This window comes from Bactrocera oleae, chromosome X (assembly GCF_042242935.1).
Source record: "Bactrocera oleae isolate idBacOlea1 chromosome X, idBacOlea1, whole genome shotgun sequence".
In the NCBI taxonomy this organism is placed as follows: domain Eukaryota; kingdom Metazoa; phylum Arthropoda; class Insecta; order Diptera; family Tephritidae; genus Bactrocera; species Bactrocera oleae.
Genome location: NC_091541.1, coordinates 35,681,562 through 35,698,315, shown reverse-complemented (window position 1 = coordinate 35,698,315; position 16,754 = coordinate 35,681,562). Strand labels below are relative to the sequence as shown.

The window sequence follows — 16,754 nt, the reverse complement described above, 5'->3', positions numbered from 1 at the left end:
AATTTTTACTGGAAGTCGATAAAGGATAGCAGATTCTAATGCACTAGTCGACATATAGATGGCGGTTTGGAGTTTACTTTGTTACTTTTTTACTTTGGAACGCACCTTGTACTGTGTATTACTACTTATGGGATGTATTATTATCGAGCAAATACTTTCGGGTGTTAACAAAACAATACATTAAAAAAAGTTGCGAAAGAATTCAACGTTCAGTATTCGATGAATGTGAGTTGATGTACAAAACGTCAACCAGAAAATCGGAATTAATTATATTAAGGATATCAGGTTTCGACCAAGGTCTAAACTAACTCCATTCATATTAAATGCTAAATCACATATTTTTTAAGAACTAATTTCATTAAAGTATCACACATTATGACCAACCTGAACGGTTTCAAGATAGGTGGAAAGTCGGAAATCACTATATAAAGTATATTTGGGGCAGAAAAGGTCTGAGTCGATTATACTAACTTTTGACATTGCGCAAACATACTTGAGGACATTTTTCCAAGCAATTTCATAAATATGATATATAATTCACACACTGACCGACATATTCGGCATAAAGTTTGTTAGAATAAAATATAACATCACTGTTTGTAGTATATGGGAGTTGGGGTAATTCGTCGACCAATTTCACATATTTTTGGTATAAAACTATAGTGCTAAGATATCTTACATATTGACCGGTATATAGGATATAAAGCCGCTCGAAAATCTTTATATTAGGTATATGGGGCTACGATAATTATTTGATCCGATTCAACCCATTTTTGACATATAGGCATAATTTTATCGCCAAGAAGGTGTGGTAGTCTGTGGTTGTCATTTTGCAAAAGTATAAAAATAATACGTGCATTGTAGGAAGGCCCACAATTTATATTACCTTTCCAATATCCTAAAGATACACACTTGCCTCTTTACTGTTTATAAACTCATTTTTTTCCTTTTCTCGGAGATATCTTCACTATTATCAAAAATTGTGTATGTGCTGCCATACTGTATAGTTTTTAAAATATCGTATTCTTTAAGTCGCAAATATACATTTTACTACGAAGAGAGTTTAGATATAAGTATGTACAGTATATGTACATATTTTCGTCGTTCGTCAAACCGAGCCAAAAAGTAGTCGATTGTGCGTAAAGTGACGACTACAGCTAGAAGGGCAGAAAAATATGTACAATACAATTGTGCTTACTTTTCCACCACTGGTATAAAGTCAACCGAAAGACAAGACCATATACTTACCAGGAAAACAGGTACATATGTTCACTTCATGTCATTAATAAACATATGTATCTCAAAAACTGACTAAAGTGCCCTGGAGACGATCAAATAATTACGCATCAAGCAGTGCGCATGTGTGAATGAAGTCTTGCTCGCAAACGTTCAAATAAACAAGTCAGTCATCATTTTGTACTTTCACTCACAGCTTACGGTTGCCAAGTTTATTATAACTTTTTGCTAATGAATTTAGAAACCTTCAATGAACTTTTAAAAATGGTGAAGTCATCAATAGAAAAACAAGGCACAGTAATGCGAGCGGCTAATACGCCAAATATGCGATTGTCAACAATGCTTTGATATTTAACCAAAGTAAATTAATCTTATAATCACTATTAATGGATCAATAACTCATAAAATATTGATTTTAAATAATTAAAAGTTCATTAAACAAAATATTTTATAATTAAACAGATGTAAAAAATTTAAATCATATAAAATACTAGCTTATTATTGATAGCTACCTATATGCACATCGAAAATAGTTCACATTTCTACTACTAATTATTTAAATTTAAAATAAACAAAGATAAATCTCTCAACACAATAGAGTGTACAATATTTTTGGTCAGCCTGTCTTTAGCGAATAAAAAGAAACTGGATGGTTTGCTCATGCCACATAAAGTTCTCCGTTGGAAAACCATGGTGTACCCAAATCTAAACCACAAACAAACAACGCTTGGCCTTGTAAGTTATTCATGGCCATTGCGAATGTATGTGAGAATCATAGCATGGTAGCAATACGTTTTCGCCTCGAAACTTTCTATTCAAAATGGTGGGTTCGTTAATGTTTTTCTTTAACTTTTTAATAACTTATCTTGTCCATTGCAAAGCCGTGGTCTCTGGCAGCAACTATTTCATCTTTGAATTTAATCCATTGAAGTCCACATTTTTTCTTGCCAAAATCAATCTTTCTGCCAGCCGATCTTACATTTTGTGTATACATCGGGAAGTACTCGTATATTGTCGATGAGAGTATTTTTAACACGCTTATATTAGCTAGGGTTGTATGTATATATGTAATGGAATCTTAGAGCTCAATTTTCACTGGTTTCCAGAAGTCTGATCAACTTAATGCATACATCTTTATACGTTGGATACTGTTGCCCATTTACTTTACGTGTGTACAAGTATATCTTGAAATATAAATGGTCTTTTGACATTAACCTGCAACAGTCGCAGATAAAAGCATTCCGCCTGCCCGGGACTGACTGTATATGCACGCCACCGAAATTATTTGATTTGAATGAACCGGGGCATGCATTAACTGGTGGGTCTTACTTGCGGGGTATCCCTTTTTCCGATTAATGTAAAATAGTGTGCTACTTTTGAATGGGAATGTTTGTGCAAAGACACCAAAAATATTCGCACGATTACACAATTCAAAAAATTCGATGATCGTAGTGTTTGGTGAATTTATACACTATCAAGCGCTGTTTCGCTATGAGAATGAAATTAACTTGACTTAATGAGAATAAAATAAGCCAACATATTTTCATTCCTACTCCGTGATGCTTCATTGAGAAGTGAGAACGGAAGACAGCTGGTTGGTTGATAGAACTATAATACATGAAAATTATAGTAAACTACAATTATTATATTCAATTGCCTCTGGATGGAATAGAATAATATAAAAATCGGGATTAAAATCAGGGTTTGATCGTATAGGGATGAGAACTTGTAATTGTATGCATTTTTCAATGCTAAATCGTGAAAAAAATAAAAAGAAATAAAAATGTTCAAAAAAATAAAATAAAAGTCATATTTGCAGTCAACTATTCTAAAAATTTAGGTGTACGATAAATTGATGTTGGCCGATTCTCCGACCTACCCGATAAGCACACCAAATTTCATCAAAATCGGTCTAGTCGTTTCGGAGGAGTTTGGCAACAAACACTGTGACACGAGAATTTTATGTACTAGATAAAGATTTATGGGATTTTCTCGTCTCTTAATTACATTTTAGTTTTTCGACTAAAATAAAATGTTTAATACAATTTAAGCATGAGTGGAGACGATCAAATTAGTGGCCGTCAAATTCAAGCAGAACCGACAACAAGTCGGTATAGCCGACACACTTAAAGCTTTGATAGAATTATGTACAATACATAAGATAGAATAGAATTATATACGTAAGTATATACCGAATCACCTCCACACAACTAAGTGGTTAAAATGAATGCTTCTAACGTTTTTCGTTCGAGATTTATCGCACTTTCATTGTCGCTCTAAGGAGGCTGGGCGTGGTTAATATCTGATTTCATTGTTATACAATACATATGTTATATTTATAAGTTGAGTTGATATTCTTTGAGAAAAGTATTGTATAATCGCTTTAGGCTAGTACATTAGTTTTGAGTTAAAAATATTGTGACAATCTCTTTGTAGAATTGTTCGAAACAAGGCCGCAGAGAAAGCAAAGCATGTTCATCACCATCAACCACAACAACATAACAGTAGCTGTTCTGCAGGTAACAGTGGCAATTCCAATCACAATGCAGTAGACAGTGTGGAAAACAATGGCAATGATTTGAGTCACCACCAAAATAGTTCTAATAACTCAAGTATTAACACGACATCAGTTATAGCACATGCACCGGCCACCACTGTTGCAGCAGCGGTAACACATTTGCAACAACACCAGCAACAGAATATTCTTAATACAGCGGCATCAACCACAACACTTGGTGGAAATGGCAATAATAGTCTCAACGGCGTAGAACATCGATCGACAGGATATAGTATAAATGGGATACTGGGTATACACCACTCTACAGATCCAAATGGCAATTGTATTAAAAGAAAACGTACCGATGATCATGGTAAGTTTTCAGCTTTAAGCATACGCTGTATAAGTAAATACTGTAACTATATTTTTTAATTTACAAAGGGTCGACCATTGTGACTAGCGATTCTTCACTCTTTTTTTTTCCAGAAAACACAGTAGAGATCCATAAATCGCATACAGAAAGAGATTTAGAATTTCACTATTACTATTAAATATCCCATGTTCAACCTTTCACCTCTCACTATATATTTTATACATATCATATTTTAATATCACTTCTTAATTTATATAATCTAATCAAAAATATATTTTACCAAATAATCTACATATACACACATACGTTCCAGGAGTCTAACATAAGTGCGTTTGTAAAACGCTAGAATGTGTAAAAGTAAAAATTGCCCTATATTTAGGCAATCAGTTGTCGATTCGGTAAATTCCAAAAAAATACTTAAGAGCACACTTGCTATATACAATAAATAATTTAATTGACATGTCACACAATGATGCTTGTATAAGTATACTACTGGCATATGTATAGGCCTCTTCGCTGTATTGCGGTAGTTTGATATCTTTAAACTCATTAGGATGGATGGTCTGATTTTTGGATAACAGGCAATAATTTTTTTTTATAAAAAGTAATTTTAATTAGAAAACTGCTCTAAATTTTGTATATTTTCAGATTATAAAAATAATTCTAGTTTTTATCTGAACAAATTTTAATGTAAAAAACAATGAAAAACAAGCTCGATATACGAAAATGGCACAAACCATCTCACGCTTTTCTCACAATAATAAAAGTATTTTTCAGTCAACATTACTGTCAGTTTATATTAAGAATTATTTTTCACTTTTTAGTTTGAGTGTTTTTTTTTAATGTATTTATTTTTCCCTTTATGTTGTTGTTGTTGTTGCTTGGATGATAAGTTATAGTTTGGGTTTCGTCGAAGTCATCTAACGTGAGGTCCAAGAAACAAAAGAAACAAGCTGTTTCGACGGGGTGAATCATAGAGTCGATGAAGGTTTTGATAGCTCCACTGTGAATGGCGGTCAGTGCTTGTCTAAAGTTCGTTGCGTCCGAAGTCCGGTCGGCGTACTGTCTGATGTCGTCGACGTAATCAAGGAAGGACCTCTTGATGTTCCTTGGAGGTGCTTCAAGCAGACGACTGCAGAGGTGATTCCTGCGAAAACACCCCAGCAGAAACTGCTTGGAGAAGAGCTTATTATTTTCTTTAGCCGCAAGCATAAGGGCAGGTGTTCTATTGGGGACATCAAGAGGCATCCCGTGATAGTCCGGACTGCAGTGTTTTGACAAGTCTAAAGCTTCTTCGTCTGCGTTGCACTACATCTAGGCGACCATATTGGTGATGCATAGTTTAGGACCGGCCGGCCGATTGCCTTATATGTTGCCAACAACTTTTCTTTGCCTTTTCCCCACGAGCTACGGCAAGCGATATGAGGATTTTGTTGCGGCTCTGTACTTTGGCAGTTATCGCGGTCGTATGAGGAGTGAAGGAGCATAGACTATCTAATGTAACGCCTAAAATTTTAGGGTTGTTGACTGTCGGAATTTTTGTGCCATCGACTAAAATGTTCAGATCCAGTCTGTACTTTCCTCCAGTTTGTGAAAATGGTCGCTGTGGATTTAGTGGGGGAGAGTGTCAGACTCCTTGCAGAGAAGAAGCGAGAAAGGTCGGAGAGATAGCTGTTTACTTCCGAGCACATGCCATCGATTCCATTGCCCGACGTCAGTATTGTGCAGTCATCAGCGTACGAGGTCACGGAAATTCCCGCTGGTGGTTGGGGGAATTTCGAGATGTAGAAATAAAACAGTAGTGGGGAGAGGACACCACCCTGCGGAACCCCTGTTTAATGTGCTTTAAAAGCATGTTTTTTGGTTTTTTAAACCATATTTATTATTTAGCCTTCAACTTTAACTTCATAATTCCAAAATGTTTCATATTGAGTCGAAATAAAAAAATACGTGTCCAATATTTTGCCTCAAAGAACACAAAAAAAATGTTTTGTATGAAAAAGTATTTTGAATGTAAATTTTGGATGAAATATAGTAAGAAAATATGTTTTTATAGAGTCTCCGACGTTTCCTTCTGGGTGATATAAACTTCGTGACAAACTTAATACACCCTGTTCAGGGTATAATAAAAGTATATCCCGGTCGAAAATATAGTTGAACTAGGACCTTAATAACTTTGTTACTGGCTCCACATTTACTTTAGATAATTTAGGTATTAAAAGCTATTCAACGCTGTTTCATTATGACAACTACCCTTATACATAGTTAACACATTACATAAATATATACATCGCAAAGTATATAGAAATGTATATATTAATATTTTCTATTTTCACATTCATAAACATCTGTGCATCTGCCATTTTTCTCTGCAGCATATCGAATCTGTGGCATTTAATGTTTAAAAATTTCAATTTATTTATCAGTGAGTAATAATAACATATGTGGGCATATGTATCTAAGATTAATATAAAGATATCATTTTTATTGCTTTAATAATCGAGTGATGGAGGGTATGTAGTTCGGAAAAGGACATCGCTTTATAATTGGATTAAAGAACAAATAGCACTCACCACAGTGAAACAAAATTGAACACTCATTGCTCATAGCACATGAGAAATTCATTAAGTGCGAAGTAACAAATACACAACTGTAAACATTGCTTTAAGAATAAAATAAGTAAAAAGCACTCAAGATAAAAATATCGGATTATATACTAGTATATCGATGCCTTAGTAGCAATGTCACTTAAAATTGTTGGAACATTTTTATTCATACGTATATATCATAAGGTATAACGACTTCAAGGAAATGTTATGTATCAGTGTGGGTTGATATTGGTTCAGTAGTCTCCGAGATATAGGCTTTCCCCTAAAAGTGGGCGGTGCCACGCTCATTGGAAATTTTTTATTTCGATTCACATACATGCCTCCTGTATTATCTTTGCAATTAAATTTTATGTTTCTGAGAGTTTTATTAGTTTTATACAATACTTGCGGAATGGACGTGGTTATTACCCGGTTTTACCCATTTTCATACTGTATTATGAAATGCATGAAATAAATGCTTTTACTATATTTAGTTGATATAGAACATGTAGTTTGAGAGATATGTGTGCAAATGAGACTTATTAGAAGGCGGTGTCACTTCTCAATTAATATTAAGCCACATATACCTCTTCCAACTGTGATGCACAATACAAAACTGAAGTTTTTAGCACATGTGTAGCTTACCTGTAGCACTTTATATTTCTTTTCGAAAAACGACAGTTTGTGGGCGTGGCGTTGTTTGCACTTTTTATGTCTTCACTTAACGACGTATTGTAGGTCTATCAATATTCCCATATCTGCAATACCGTCATCTACAGAGTGCGAAGAGTACGTATAATAAGGTTCATGAAGATACATATCTCAATTACTCAAGTTATCGCTTTTACGGTCAAACTGATAATTAGGTAATACTTTTGGTGCAATCTACAGCTTAGTTCAAAACTTTTATCCATGGTTTTACATTCTTTTAGCTGGATTTATGCTATAAAGGATATGATCGAAAGCATGTTGGTTTATGATATATCGGGCCCCAAACCCGGGCTCGCGCTGACTATTCACGTTTTATCATCTCTTTTTAAACGCCTTTTCCTATAAGTAGTGTTTTGTTTTTAAGTTTTGGCACGATTTTTTTTTTTTTTTTGGGTTTTACAGCCTGTTTTACCTTGAAAAACATAGTCAAAAATGCACTTTTATAAATCGCATATATTTTGTCAGATTTTCTAATATTCAAACAATCTTATATCTAGACTTAGCTGAGCAGTTGGGGGTGCTCACGCCATAGCTCACTAGGCTCCGTTTGGCTCGCATCAACATCACTAACAACAAACAAAGTATTTTTATACCGCTAAACTTTTCCATGTTTGTATGTTTGTATTTTTCTGAGACACTGAAACTCAATGGCAAACGAATCTACAGTTTGATAGGATAAAACCAAAATGCGCCTAAAACTATGCATTTAAAAGCATCAACATCCATGCTGTGATTTGAAGTACAAATTTACTCAACGTCCTTAATTTTATGTATAATATGTAAATAATTATTTTTTTTTTCACTTTTTAGTTTGATGTACTATAAAATTTAAGAACAACATATAATATGATCACAGCAAGCAAGTTGACTTGCGCTAGCGTCATTTTTTCGCGGTGATTATATGGTATAAAGACAACGCGCTTAGGCATTTAGGGCAAGGGAAAGTTTCGGGTCAAAACCTTAATTACGTAACATTACCTAATTTCGACAGAAGTGCAAATTATTGTCAACAAAAGATGGATTTGAATATTATTAATGTATCTCACATACTGACGGATATTTTCGGGAAAAGTCAGCCATAACCACTGAGGTCCACATATTACGTACCTGGGTTTTTGAAAATTTATGGGTCCGATTTCGAATAATTTTTGATACTGAGTTGGCATGGCTTAAAGGCACTATATGTGCTAAGGTTCCTTCCAACTTACTTGGCTCTTGATCTACATATGTACTGTAAAGAGAAAGAATCAGATGAAATTTAAAATTATGTTATGTTATATGGAAGTAGTATTACCAGAATAAAGTAGTATAAATAGTTCTTTAACATTCTTTTTCGACCTTAGAAGGACCCATCGAGTAGTTTTATGATCCTAATATTTTATTTCATGCGTTGAAGATGTGGTAAAATTATGAACTAAGCAGCAAATTTCAAATGGATTCATGTAGGAATATTTTATTTTATGATATAAATTCGTTTGTTAGTTCGGTTTCTTTAAGGTTTGTTTAAAGGCACTCTCCCTTTTATTTTTTGTAAAGATGCAAATAAAAATATTTGGGAGAAAAGTTGGCAACCATTCGTATTTGCGATTTAAAAGTGACTAGCGCTGGTAATAATACCTCACGCACGTCAAAAAAACCTCAATTAGAGAATAATGTGTTGAGAAATTTCAATACATAGAAAATTAAATCAATTACTGCACGTGCACACTAAAAGCCTTTCAAAATATTACATATCAACATGTGGCATACATGTACAAACTATTTTTTAAAAGCCTCCCTTGAAGAGTTTCATAGCTAAGTAGCTGTATACACATTAAATATATACGTACTGTCATATATGGTATGTATGGATGTACATATGCAAGCACACATATCTACATAAATACGCATTGATGTTTCAACTAATGAATGAAACTCTTTATTACTTCCATAAACGTAAATAAGAGAAAGCCTTGTATATATCTTATACTTGCAGACGAAAATCGAGATGTTAACATGCCTTCAGAGGACGACATAAAGAGGCAACGAATAGCGTACAGTGGTGACCAAATCTATTCGAATGCAAGTGTCATAAAAACCATGTCTATAGTTATTGTCAATAATATGTTTTTCTTTTCTGAATTCAATTTGTGTTATGGTAAAACAGATTTGGTCTGGGAAATGGTGCATCAAGGATGAGCATAAACTCCTCTCTGAATTAGGTAGTTTGACTACGAATAGTAATACATCCTATTATGACACCCACAATAACTTTCCTGCAACAGGAGCCGCAGGAAACGATGCAATGATTTATGACAGTATTACATCAATATCGCAAACTCAAAATTCGCTATACACACCGTCCATAGGTGCATCCATTGGTAAGTATAGAAGAAAAGAAATATGTATGCAATAAAATTGCCGCAATACTGTCATCGCTACATCAAAGTACAGTTATCTAATTTTAAATCAATCAAAACGATAAAGTTTCTATCTAAGTCTTTGCAAAATGAAAACAAACTAATCCATTCAAAGGTTTTTATCACACATAATTGTAATATGGAACGAAAGCCTAGACTAAAAAAAAATTATACCTTTTGTTATTATTTTATATTTATTTTTGCATTCATATAATTTCATTGCTTTTTCAATTATAACTTTTCATCAGGCAGTAGTTCGTTAACCCCTCTAGTGCCTATAAATATGTCAGACATGAAACTAAATGCAAGTACACTTGAAACGAACATATCATCCTATTACACAGGTAAGCTAATTGTGTCTACATGTACAAATTAGAGTGATACGTAACATAAATTTAGTTTAAATTAGCTAAACATACTTGTGGAAGGCAACAAGTGAAGTTTCTTGAAGAAACTTGCTATACAGGTTGGTTGAAAAGTTTCTGCTCTCACCAAGAAATAGCACTACTAGCTCCAAATTGTTTTTCTCAAGTTGGTATATCTGTCGTGAGAACACATGCAAAGTTACAAGCCATTCTGTCAATAAATTTTTTGTTTACAAGCCATTTGAAGTTGACTTGTCGAAGTATTTTTTAATATGGAAAAATTTAATATCGCGCAGTGATTAGATTCTTTGTTTTGAAAGGTTTAAAAGCAAAGGAAATTCATGAACAATTGTTAGAAGTGTATAAGCAGTCCTCACCTTCAAGCGAAGAACAACCAAAAACCGCAACCACACCAGAAATCATTGAGCAAGTTCATAATATTGTTAGTGAAGATCCAAGTTTGACCAAGCGTGAAATTGCTAATGTCATAGGCATCTCAGACGAACGAGTACTTCATATTTTACATGGAGAATTACAAATGAAAAAGCTGTTTGGTGGTTTGATGTCGTTAGTGCCGCACACGTTAACAATTTAACAAGAACTGGATCGAAAAGAAATTTATAGCATATTTTGAAGCGTTTTAAGCAGAATAAAACCGGTTTCTAGCGGCTTTTTATAACTATGAATGAGATTTTAATGATTGATGAAATTGAAACAAGAACGTTTACCGTGGACTGAAGCTGGTTGTTCAGCTCATATAAAGGAACATAACTCAATCACCTATTAAGCAACTAAACTCCAATAATAGGCTCCCTCTAGAAGGTTTAATATATCTTTATATATACACGTATAAATCTTCTGTACGTGTGTTTGTAATTAAACTCCTTCTAAACGGCAGGACCGATTAAGATTTGTGTGTATTCAAGGGGGTTTGAGAATGGTTTAGATTCACAATTCGATCCTAATGTTTTATTTACAAATTGTTGTTGATGTTAAAACTTTTTAAATAGAATTCCCTCAGCAAAAGTATATTTGAGTTTCAGTTGCCCCTGGTAGATGGCGCTGAGATCAGATTCTAAGATAGCATAAGTATTCTTTAAACTATGAAGACTATACACATGCGTATGGTGTATAGTGCCTAAACATTTATACCAGTGATGCCAACTTAGGGGTTTCCCCCCTAAATTTAGGTGGAAAAAATCAATAGAGTGGGTTTTCTGGGGGGTGAAATTTATTGGGGATATTTTTTATTTTAGTTTAGCAGAGCAGATTTAATTATATATGGTAATTCAATAATAATTGATAATTTCAGTTAAAGAATGTTATTATACTTGTAATTAAATCTATAACTTAATTAATAATAATTTATTATTTATCTTAATAATATTTTTTTTTGGGGAATTTAGGGGGTTTTTGTTGGAGTTATAGGGAGAAAAATTTTTGAGACTTGGGAACACTGATTTATACTGCTATGCTACTGTATACGATACATATGAAGATTCATAAAGGATAGTTAGGCCATGGATAAAATGATACGAAACTCTTTGATTTGAGGGAGCGCTGTAAAAGTCCACATTTTTTATAACATTTGAAAGTGGTGCCACTGTGAAGAAAGAAAAAAATACGTTTTGAGATTTTTTAATGTATTTCTTGGGTATTTTTCGGTTTCCATTTTACAGAAAAATATACATAAATAAAATTAGTTTAACAAGCTAGATATCCAAAATGATGTCTAAATATATGTACGTGTATATTTTGATCACAAAAGATTTTCAAAATTTACTTTTTAAACTAAATTTAACAAAATATTTTAATATTTCAAAACAAGTTACAAGTTTTAAATAAGCTTAACATGATCCTTATTTCCTTTTTATATACTCAATAAACCAATATCTTTTGATAATTTATTCGGAAGTCAAAGTTTACATAACATTTGCTGGGAATTCTAACCAAAATAAGCATATACGTCGACAATTGGTACGCTAAGCAAAACAATACTCTGCGAGAAAATACCCGCTCTTTCTTAAAAACAAAACTATATTAAAACTCTTTAAATAAAGATTACAAATATACGTAAAAGTCAACAAAAAATCTGATCTCACAAATTACCCACTGATTTCGCAATTTATTTCTGCGGGATTCTTAGTGGTAGTTCATTGTTTTGGTTGTCATCTGTTCAGTAGCTCATGAACTCGTGGTTTTTCTTGGCAGCACTGAAAGTTCATGAGCTCTCTCGAAAGGCAAAGAGAGGAGTTTCGGATCATTTTATCTATGAGTTAGGCTGAACACATTTGTTACATTTTGGTACATGCAATACTTTTTTCTTAAGGATATTACTATTTATTTTGAAATTTGTTACTGTTTCGAAGTACATATTTTACATAATTCTTCATCAAATTTTCCTAACCAACATAACTATCCAAAGTCGGGTCCGCTAGTCTCGTATAAAAACGTTAATTGGTTATACCTATTCGTATACAAAGAAAGTTGATGTAGTGAAACTAAGCACATGACTTATACATATGATTAGTATACGTTCATAAAATAACAAATATGACTGTGATTCCCAACTTCGTATAATATGGAGCGCTGAATTATATAATATTTCCTCAACATTATTTAAAGATTTGCGAAAACTTTAAACTCTCAGATTGACATACTCCTTTAAAACGTTGTATAGAAAAATAAATCTCATCAATAGATATATGTGCTGATATCCAGTCCTTGGCGGATCCTTTTAAGGATATAGTTTCGAGACCACTAAACAAATAATTGTGCGTTTGTAGTCTGTATAATAGCTCATTCCACATTATTGTCTTTTGCCGGAAAATTTTAGAATAGCATCCAGCGAATTCGGAGTTAAAATGGGTATGTGCGGATTGAGGAGGTTTTCCAAATTTATAAAATATATACGTATGCATAGTATATAGTTGCCGCTGACTTATGGTTTAAAAAAAAATACATTTAAAGTTCAAAATTTCACAATTTCAAGTCTTTCACTGATAGTTTTAACTTTTATATTCTCTAACACTTCACTTATTCGTTTCTACACATTTACTTTATTAAACTAACTTTATTTAATATTTAGCTTTTGTTAAATTCTTTTTATTTACACAATAACAAAAGGGTTGCATTTTAACAAATAATCAGTGTTACCTTATTTTTTTACCTACATATTTTACAAAGGAACGAAAAGGAATAAAGAAAACAGATAATACCCCAATGGCACATTATTAGGTTTTCGCTTAGAATTTCTTTCTGCTCTATCGGCCCAACATCCGGTTGTGCTCAGCTCTTTGGTATAGACCTCCTTTTTACTTTGGCGGCCTTCGACCGCGCTTCAATAAAATAACTCTGGTCGGTCCAACATCGGAATTTACGAAGAGAAAGAAAATTCTGAAAGAGTTTGCGTTACTCATCAACGATTATGAATTTTGTATTGACTGGATGATCCTTCTTTTTAATTTTTTTATTCGTTTGCAAAAAATATGGTAACACTTATTTTTGTTTGCATGCAACCATTTTGATATTGTATGAATAAATCTATTTGAACCAAAGGTAACTATTTAATACAAAACAAATGTGTATAAATGAATTAGTCAAGTGTTAGTGGATATAAAAGTTAAAAATATAAATGTAAAATTCATTATAAATCAAAGAAGCAAACGCATTTTAAATCAAAAACCAGCCGCTGAACTAAATATATTTTCTTAATTTGAAGAACCTTCTCTATCTGCACACACCCATTCGGGGATTGCTTTTCTAATTCCCAGCCTCTTTTGCTAATATCCTCAATTTTTTGACCGATGTGCCAGTTAGTTTAAGAGCCCAAGAGTACCCAGGCTACCATGAGCATATCGGAAACAAATATTCTTCATCCCAGCACTTTAGAGGCAATTGTTTTAATATTAAAGTAACCTTAACCTACTTACGGAATAGGTAAATTTTCTCGGCTTCTCCATAGAGTTAAGGCATTCTAAAAGTAAATGATTAGGCGTTAACGGTTTCAAGCTCTGAGCTGACAGTGGAATATTTGTTAACGATCTGATTTCCAATGATCTTTTCTGTCACACCAATCACGCTACAGAAAGCCTTAGAGACGTTTACGTCCGTCAAATACGCAGTTAATTCGGCAGAATTCCTTGGACCTCCATTTGATGTGATTTTTAAGATCCCGAGTTGAATATTTCAGAATTCCCAAATACTCTTTGTTAACGATTATTTTAACTTGATTTATTAACTTGATGGATTTATGCTGTACCATTTGGCAGCACCATTCTCCAGGTACAATCTGGCATCATCGTTATCAGGTGACGCATTTTAGCTTCTGCATTTCTACCGTTGTTTGGGTCAGACCAGACTGAGAATATTTGGTTTTGCTTGTATTGTTTTTGTACTTGCCGATTTTTTTTGGATTGCTATTAATTTTTTGTAAGGACAATATTTAATCATTTATAAATGAAAGTTGATATGAAAAATTTTGCGGGTAATATGTCAGCTTTAAACTTGCGTACATCAGCGCGCACCTCTATTTTGCGCATCTGGACGCAAGTTCAAGCGGAAAACTACCATCCAGACTGTGTCAAAAGTGAATAGTTCTTGAGTAGTGTCCCACAACATTTCTCTCGTTTTATGGACAACCATTTTTCACTAGTTTCCAGCGCACATGGATGCGAGATAGCAGAACATGACGATTTTCTCGCTTCAACGGAATTTGCATCAAATTAAAATGTAAAATGTCAGCATCTAGGGAGATCCCCAACCAAGAGTACAGTCCGGCACCAGATATGCGGTTGGATCCCGTTTCAATTCCAAGCTTTGACGGACAGCCGTTAAACTGGTTAGCGTTCAAGGATATGTTTGAGACGCTGGTTTCCAACAGAAGTGACTTACAGCCCACCTATAAACTGGGAAAACTGCGACAATAAGTGAAGGCAGAAAAGGTTCCATTAGTAGGTGGCTTGTACACATGTGGATATGAAGAAGTCTGGGCTGAATTGAAACAACGTTGTGACTACCCCCGTACTCTTTCGGAGTACCATGTTCCATCCACCAACGCTACTAAATTTTGTGGATAGTGTATGTAATTCGTTTAGAGCGCCTGAAATGATGAATGTGCCAGTAAAACAATGAGATGCTATAGCCGTACCATTGCTATTTCCGAAACTACCGGTTGTTACTCAAACCGAGTGGTGAATTAGCCTGAAATCCAATGACATCCCGAAGATGGAAGACGTTATAATGTTCGTAGAACAGCGTGCAGCTAACCTGCCGACATTTTCGCCAATTACTCCACATATTTCAAGCGGACACACATCAAGTCGTGTCGTGAAGACGCATCTGGCAATGAATTCTGGAAAAATTACTAATCCATTAGCAACACCCGTAGCGCACTTTGCGGTATTGGTTTCAGGTGAGCTTCGTTTTCATTAGTAACTGTTTTGAATCTTCTTAGAAGGCCGTGCGAGTGTCAAGTCGAAAGTATTGATCAGATCAACCCGTACCAAAGGCATTATCAGAGTTAGTATGCAGTTCCATGCGGATGAGAACTTCATATCAGTTTTAATCCGTACATCATTGATTCAACCACGTCTATGACTCCTGTTACTACTGTAGACATCAGGATCAGTCATCATTTAAAAGGTCTTCGTTTGACAGATTCGGCGTTTGGTATACCAGGTCCCGTGAACTACAGATTGGTGCAATTAATTTGCCTGTCTTTGTATTAGACGATATTGTTGTCGGTTCTCATAATGAACTATGCGCATTACACACTCATCTCGATGGGTAGTGCTTGGTCCAGTAGTATCAAACGAGTCGAAACTAGTCTTATTTTCATCTCTTGTGGACGTTCAAGATGAATCTACCACCGATAAACTCCTACGAAAATTTTGGGAAATAGAATAACCTCCTGACAACACCAAGGCCGAGGTGGATGAATGTGAAGAGATTTTCGTCAATACGGTTATGCGACTTCCTAATGGTCAGTATATTGTACAGATCCCGTTTCGATCTGATGCACCTATACTTGGAAACTCACATCCGGCGGCACTTCGGTAGTTTTTGAAACGGATATTGGCAAACGCGCTGAAGGAGAAATATGTGGAATTCATGAAGTAATACATCAAATTGGGGCATACAGAGACGATAGATAGTTCTCCAGTTGGCATGGGAAGCTGTTATTATATCCCTCACCATCCCTCACTATCCCTCACCACGACTAAATTCAGAGTAGTGTTTAACGCATCGTCTAAAACAACCAACGGCGTATCCCTTAACGATACGAAACTAAGTGGACCCCAGCAACAGGAAAAGCTGGTTGATATACTTCATCGATTTCGGCGGTATTCAGTTGCTCTCACAGCTGATATCAAAAAAGATGTTTCGACAAGTAATGGTTGATTCCAGGCATCGAAAATAGCAAAAGATTCTTTGGAGGGAGTACCCAATGAACACTTGCGTACCTATCAACTTATGACAGTGACGTACGGTATGGTAAGTAGTCCGTTTAATGCTATTAGAACATTGAGGCAGTGTGCTTATAATAATTGAAAAGTGATCGCTGACGTCAGCTGGGCAGCCGCA

At 34.5% G+C, this 16,754-nt stretch overlaps 1 protein-coding gene across 4 annotated transcripts in view; it reads left to right on the top strand.

The window, feature by feature from the left end:
- sv (paired box protein shaven) overlaps nucleotides 1-16,754 on the top strand; it is a 140,352-nt gene that overhangs the window by 99,727 nt on the left and 23,871 nt on the right. For 2 of the 4 annotated variants that reach the window (XM_036372848.2, XM_036372843.2), the window contains 4 exons: nucleotides 3,673-4,106; nucleotides 9,381-9,466; nucleotides 9,552-9,765; nucleotides 10,053-10,148. In XM_036372848.2, coding sequence (XP_036228741.1) covers nucleotides 3,673-4,106; nucleotides 9,381-9,466; nucleotides 9,552-9,765; nucleotides 10,053-10,148 — 830 coding nt within the window. The remainder of the gene's footprint in view (nucleotides 1-3,672; nucleotides 4,107-9,380; nucleotides 9,467-9,551; nucleotides 9,766-10,052; nucleotides 10,149-16,754) is intronic. The other 2 variants (XM_036372859.2, XM_036372867.2) reach the window with 1 other exon arrangement.